Here is a 7,178-nt window from a genome sequence, read left to right on the forward strand (position 1 = left end):
CTCACACACACTAGTGAAATGCTCTCACACACACTACTGAAATTTTAGCTCTCACACACACTACTGAAACGCTCTCACACACTACTGAAATTTTAGCTCTCACACACACTAGTGAAACGCTCTCACACACACTACTGAAATTTTAGCTCTCACCCACACTAGTGAAACGCTCTCACACACACTAGTGAAACGCTCTCACACACACTAGTGAAACGCTCTCACACACACTACTGAAACGCTCTCACACACACTACTGAAACGCTCTCACACACACTAGTGAAACGCTCTCACACACACTACTGAAACGCTCTCACACACACTAGTGAAATTTTAGCTCTCACACACACTAGTGAAACGCTCTCACACACACTACTGAAACGCTCTCACACACACTACTGAAACGCTCTCACACACACTAGTGAAATTTTAGCTCTCACCCACACTAGTGAAACGCTCTCACACACACTACTGAAATTTTAGCTCTCACCCACACTAGTGAAACGCTCTCACACACACTAGTGAAACGCTCTCACACACACTAGTGAAACGCTCTCACACACACTACTGAAACGCTCTCACACACACTAGTGAAATTTTAGCTCTCACCCACACTAGTGAAACGCTCTCACACACACTAGTGAAACGCTCTCACACACACTACTGAAACGCTCTCACACACACTACTGAAACGCTCTCACACACACTACTGAAATTTTAGCTCTCACACACACAACTGAAACGCTCTCACACACACTACTGAAACGCTCTCACACACACTACTGAAATTTTAGCTCTCACACACACTACTCAAACGCTCTCACACACACTACTGAAACGCTCTCACACACACTACTGAAATTTTAGTTCTCACACACACAACTGAAACGCTCTCACACACACTACTGAAACGCTCTCACACACACTAGTGAAACGCTCTCACACACACTACTGAAACGCTCTCACACACACTACTGAAACGCTCTCACACACACTACTGAAATTGTAGCTCTCACACACACTACTGAAACGCTCTCACACACACTACTGAAATTTTAAGCTCTCACACACACTACTGAAATTTTAGCTCTCACACACACTAGTGAAACGCTCTCACACACACTAGTGAAACGCTCTCACACACACTACTGAAATTTTAGCTCTCACACACACTAGTGAAACGCTCTCACACACACTAGTGAAACGCTCTCACACACATTAGTGAAACGCTCTCACACACACACTACTGAAACGCTCTCACACACACTACTGAAATTTAAGCTCTCACACACACTAGTGAAACGCTCTCACACACACTACTGAAATTTTAGCTCTCACACACACTAGTGAAAACCAAGAAGATTTCAATTGAACAAGAAGGTATTTTAGCTGCACAGGAAGGTGAGGAAAAACAAACAACACATTAATGCACAGCTAACACCGCGGTGACGTCTACAACAGTCTGTTAGAGGTATAATTGAAAAATCTTTTGCCTTCACCAGTGACTATCCAAACATTGTTGTAGGGTAGCAGCCTATTGCAACAAATCGGGGAATCCTGGCTATGCTAGCTGCCCGTATAATCTGGAAAGACTGTGTCTGACAGTACCTCATCTACAATGAAATTACATCAGATCCTTGTCATTTTTTACATACATTCTTTGTTGTTTGAGGTGAGAACCAATGAAGAAGATGTTGAAAGATTTTTTACTTGTGCTCTGCAATGTATTGAGGCGCTCCAAAATGAAAATTCGGACAATATCAGACAAGAGCGGCTTTATAGAGAGCTAGATGATCATACACGAACTCTATCAGAATTTCTTGCTGCTGTATCTCGATACGATCCCAATAATAGGGTTGCCACCAACCTACTAGGATCCTTGTATAGATGCTTTTGCAGCTTGCTACATGAATATGATGCTAGACAGAGATCAGCTTATGTGACCCACAGATTGTTACCCCCAACCACCTTGAGTGGTCATCCAGGTCGGCCACGATACACTATCTCTGCTGAACAGATTTCTCACTTTGTTTCCATTGGTATGACATGGCAGAGAATTGCATCATGCTTTGGAATAAGTCGAAGAACCCTGTACAGACACAGACAAACTTTGGGAGTTGAGCCATTAAGCTATGTGGATATTTCAAATCAAGAACTGAATGGCCTTGTGACGGATATCCTACAGAACACTCCAAATGCAGGGGAAGTATATATTCTTGGAAGTCTGAGATCTCGTGGCTTAAGAGTTCAACGTTGGAGGGTCAGACAAAGTCTACAGGAAGTGGATCCTATTGGACGTGCATTTAGACGTCGTCATGCGATAAGGCGAAGGATCTATTGTGCATCAATTTAGATGTCGTATAATGTATATACTGCTGAGTTGTTTAATCCTTTATTTCACATCACAATTTTCATCTCTAACATCGATTGTGCCAGGTAAATGTAGTGTGGAAAAAGACATTTTATGCCACTGTGTGTATGTGTGTGCACGTGTAAGCACGTGTGTGTGTGTGTGTGTGTGTGTGTGTGTGTGTGAGAGGTGTGGTGTTGTTGAAGTAAATGTACAAAATGGTACCTCTAGTTTTTGTTTAAGTGCAGGGTCAGGAATTCACTACTAAATAATATGAACAAACGTGGAACTGTAGTAATGCTTTCTGATCTCTCAACAGGCATTTTGACGGCAACCACAAGTTGATTAGATGGCGCTTGGTCCTGCATGGCTGTGTTGATGGCTTCAGCCGAACTATTATATACTTACGTTGCTTATCCAATAACAGAGCCTCAAGTGTCTTGTCATTATTTTTGGAAGGAATACAAAACTTTGGTTTGCCCTTAAGGGTCAGATGTGATCATGGTATGGAAAATATACAGGTTGCTCGTTTTATGTTACAGAGAAGAGGAGTAGGCAGTGTTATTACAGGTGTTTCAGTACATAACCAAAGAATTGAAAGACTGTGAGCAGAACTCAACAGAGTTGTATCAAGACACTTTATAAATATCTTTAACTTTATGGAAGAACAGGGTATGTTGGATTCACTGAATGAGCTACATCTTTTTTGTCTGCATTATGTTTATTTGCCAAGGATTGAAAGAGCATTAACAGAATTTGTCAATCAGTGGAACAACCATGGTCTCTCTACACAAGGAGGACAGACCCCTCTTCAGCTGTGGCATAGAGGTGTCACAAACAATGTGAGAATCCAGTCGTTTATAAATGACATTTTTCATGTTGATAACTATTATGGCATTGATGAAGAAGGGCCATTACCAGAACTTCAAACAAACAATAATGTCATAATTCCAGATATTGACATCAACATAAATGAGACTGCAATGAACATAATTCAACAAGTGAATCCATTAGAAAATGATGGAAATCATGGAATAGATGTGTTTTCTTCACTTTTACACCTTCTACATTGAATCAAATATTTTTCAAAAAATAAAAAAAAAATATATATATAAAACATTTCAGAAAACATATCTGATCGAAACTAACATATTGAAACCATTTTCTTTAAAATGATAAAATGACAGCTCTGTTGTCAAACAGAAACTGACACAGGCAGAAGAATAAACAGACACAAAGACAACCATATCAAAAACAGATGCACATACACATGAAATGAGTAAAGTGAGACAAATTTTGTATATTCAAACTCAACAATCTAAATAAACTTCTGAAGTGCTGTTAAACAATTGGTATCTACCTGTTTGAATCCTGAAGAACAATCACTTCTTGTCAAATTGATGTCTTAAAACATCAATTTGACTGAGGCAGGTAAATTTTGAAATATTAAAACCTTAACAAGTTAATACTTAATACTCACTTTGAATCAGTAGAGAGACCAATACAAAAGAGAAACACGCAAACTCCTCCAGCATAATGTGTTCATACCCTGCCAAAGCCGTAAGTGTTACCTAATGCAAAATCAAACTTCTCCTTGAACAGCTGGTATGAAACATGCAGTGGCAGCCTAATGTAGTTAACACACGTGTTGGCAAGAGGGAAAATTGGTGTAGAAGAGAAGTCGTCGTCTCCTCTATGAATGAACTCAATCGAGGGTGCTGGGGAAAAGCCAACAGGTGGCACCGCAGTTGCTCCAGTTGCAAAGGCCAATATCTTCTGTAATTTGGAAGGTCCTTCTTCTGCATAAAACAGAGAAGGAAAAAAAGTGTTAAAAGGTTATTTCATTTGGCCAACATAAATTGTCAGTGAGTATTAATCTAAAGCAAGAATCTTAATGACTGTTATTGCAATGACTATAGAGCATGCTTTTCATCTTTCAATAGTTTCAAAGAACTATGTAAAAATGTTACTACAACCAAGAGGGTAATGTGGTGTTATTGTTATACGAGTATGTTATTTAAAATAAAGATTTCAGAAATGCTAACCTATAATTCGTTACATCTATTTATTGTGCACTAAAGTGCAATTACCTTCTGCATCTTGGAGATAGTCTCTCCAGAAGGTAACAACCATCTCCTCAGCAGCTCTTCTGTTGCTTCCTTCTGGAGATAGATGAATGTTGAAAAGATCATCCACCTGGTCAGCAGTCAGCATATGTGGCTCATAGCAGAACAGAGGGCGAAAGCTGTCTGGATGCCTTCTGATTTTCTCGAGAACCCCAAGAGTTTTCAGACCTTCACAAAATCTGGATAAACAGCACAAAGAAATTTTATTCAATAATTCTGCAATTTCATGCTTCTAAGTTAATTGTATATTATCCATTTGGCACAATCAATTATACTAGGTTGTTGACTGACCACTTTGATTAATAGGTAAGATTTTTATCATCATTAATTAATCTGAAAAACACAGAATACCCAAATACCTTTGAAATGGACCTTGAACCCTGTGGATGACCTGAAACATGACAATGTCATGTACCAGCAGATCCCTGTCTCTTAGTGAACGCATAGGCCTCAGGCATCCTGCATTGGCCAAGTAATCAAGCAGAGGTTCTTTTGACTTCTCAAGGTCCTCAAGGGTTGTACTTTGAGATATCTAGCATCACAAAGAGCAGAGGAAGGGCTTGTTATGGAAGTTACTTAGTAGGCCTATAACCTATTAGAAGGAACCCAGCTACTAGTGGTCTACACAATCACAATATGCCCAAGCGTACATTGGAAGTCAAATGACTGCACATATTTTTTTAATACGTTTACAATGTGCTTAAAAAAATAAGAAAATATACTCTTTCGTCTACCTTTATCTGCTGAGTCTTAGTTTAATACAGCAGCAACATATAAAAACTTGGCATTCAGCAATGGCCAGACTGATCTGGATAAACATACCCTGCAAAAGAAAACTGGAATACAAACTATTTCCAATTCACTATAAGATTTATAAAATAAACATATAGAGACCTTTTTGACTTTTTCGAAGAGTTCCAGGTCAGCTATGTCTTCCAGGGCTGGATTTGCTGAATTTCCAACCAGAAGAGAAAATACTGTTGGTGACAGAAAGTTAGGTGGTGGACCACCATGTACCAAGCTCACTGCAATGGCTCTGCCAGAGATGTAGTACCAATCCCCTCTGAGAGCTGCAAAGCAACAGAATAAAAGGAAAAGCAAAATTGTCAGTAATGTTGCCTGTAAAAATAAATATCAGTTAAACAGTTCCCACGATTAATGTTAGAAAAATAGGTAATTACCAGTACTGTCAAGAGCCAAGTTCTTGCAGTTTTCTTTCCCCTCAAACATGGCTGACCTGGCAATGGTGTCCATCAATAGTCTCAAGAATTCCCTCCTTGGCCCGCCTAAATCAACCCCTTCCTCATTTTTCCCCATATCATCTGAGAATTTCACACAGATCATCAAGTTGGGATCATAAGATAGCCTTTGAAAACCACGCAAGGCTCCCTCCCACACAGGAGAGCGATTTATATTAAATTTGCACTGCTGTTTTGTGCTAATTTTGCTTGATAGTTCCAGCAGTATCTCTTGAACAGGGACTTTTTCTGCACTAAAAAAAGAAAATAAAACAGAAAATAAAATATATCAGCCACGTAGTCATGTTACAGAATTTGAGAATATGTGTCACACTGATCATAGAGATTTAAAGCTTAAAAGTTTTATATTGATTTGACAATTCTGGAAAGCTATAATCATGTCTCAAACTCAAATTCTGTACGTTTGTTACTCACATCTGATTCTCCAAGCTTGCAATTATAGCTTGATTTAAATCCTCATCATCTGAAGAATCGCCAGAAAGCGATGCCACGAGAGTTAAATATGAAGAATAATCTTCATCATTAACACTTATGGCAGGGATGTCTTCGCTTCTTGCATTGAAATCTCTGCTGTGACTGCTTGTGCTGGGTTTGTCATCACTTATTGCCATGTAGCCTTCATCACAAATGCTGTTCCCATTACTTCCTTGCTTGCTCGTCGCCTTTTACCAACACTCCTTCCAATACAGTTGGTCCCAGTATCATCTTCTTCATCACTGCTAGTGCCAGGGTTATCACCTTTAACATGTCTTCTTAACCTTGTAGTGACTTGGCTGCTCATGTCTTGTTGGATTTTTGAACTATCAACTTCAAAACAGTCATCGTCACTGTCCTTATCAGTTGCACAACTGCTTAATGCTGATTTGGAGCTGATGTGGGAAAGATCTTTGTCTTCATCTGATTCACTCTTCAACAGAGAAAGACCAAAAACATATATCAAAAGCAAGTAATTATAGCTTATCTTAAAAAGATTAAAATAAGAAATATCCACATTGATTGCTCCCAAACACTTGTTTTAAATAAATATATTCTATTTTGCTAGAAGCCCAATTGTTGACATGTTTTTTTCCAAATCATGATTCTTTTTCATTCTTTTAGGAACTTGCTAAAAGTGTCCTTGATGGCCTTACATAGAGGGCTTTGGTTTTAAAAACCTTTAGGATCAGCATCCCATTCAGCTCCTGACCATCTTGGAGCTTTGGAGACACCAGCTTATTGCCACAAGCCATTAGAAACTCGAGGCTACAAAAAATAAATAGGGACAACAGCAATTGCTAATTAGTTAAATGTTTTAAATATTAGTTAAATATTTTATTATGTACTGTTCTGTTTGTGTGTATGCTTTTATGACTTTTAAATTCTACTGGTATAGTCCATATGTTTTAATAATGATGAATAATATTTTAAACTTATTTACTTTGGTATATTATCTTTAAGTACAAGTCA

General features: G+C 38.6%; 1 protein-coding gene across 1 annotated transcript; it reads right to left on the reverse strand.

Annotated features, from left to right (window-relative positions):
* Positions 1 to 3,889: 3,889 nt before the first annotated feature.
* LOC134646685 (G2/M phase-specific E3 ubiquitin-protein ligase-like) lies at positions 3,890 to 6,343 on the reverse strand. Its single transcript, XM_063500546.1, has 6 exons — positions 6,147 to 6,343; positions 5,655 to 5,965; positions 5,368 to 5,543; positions 4,833 to 5,005; positions 4,438 to 4,652; positions 3,890 to 4,146 (listed from the first exon to the last, which is right to left on the reverse strand). The coding sequence occupies exons 1-6, from the start codon at positions 6,341 to 6,343 to the stop codon at positions 3,890 to 3,892; spliced, it is 1,329 nt and encodes a 442-aa protein (XP_063356616.1).
* Between the last annotated feature and the right edge of the window lie 835 nt (positions 6,344 to 7,178).

The sequence above is a fragment of the Pelmatolapia mariae genome, linkage group LG17 (assembly GCF_036321145.2).
Source record: "Pelmatolapia mariae isolate MD_Pm_ZW linkage group LG17, Pm_UMD_F_2, whole genome shotgun sequence".
Taxonomy (NCBI): domain Eukaryota; kingdom Metazoa; phylum Chordata; class Actinopteri; order Cichliformes; family Cichlidae; genus Pelmatolapia; species Pelmatolapia mariae.

Excerpts from the sequence above, each read along its gene's own strand:
- LOC134646685 (XM_063500546.1), bottom strand. The coding sequence starts at position 6,343 with ATGGCAATAAGTGATGACAAACCCAGCACAAGCAGTCACAGCAGAGAT. Across the intron at positions 5,966-6,146 it reads GCAAGCTTGGAGAATCAGAT|TGCAGAAAAAGTCCCTGTTC; the intron begins GTGAGTAACAAA and ends TTCTTTTTTTAG. Across the intron at positions 5,544-5,654 it reads CTTGGCTCTTGACAGTACTG|CTCTCAGAGGGGATTGGTAC; the intron begins GTAATTACCTAT and ends GTTGCTTTGCAG.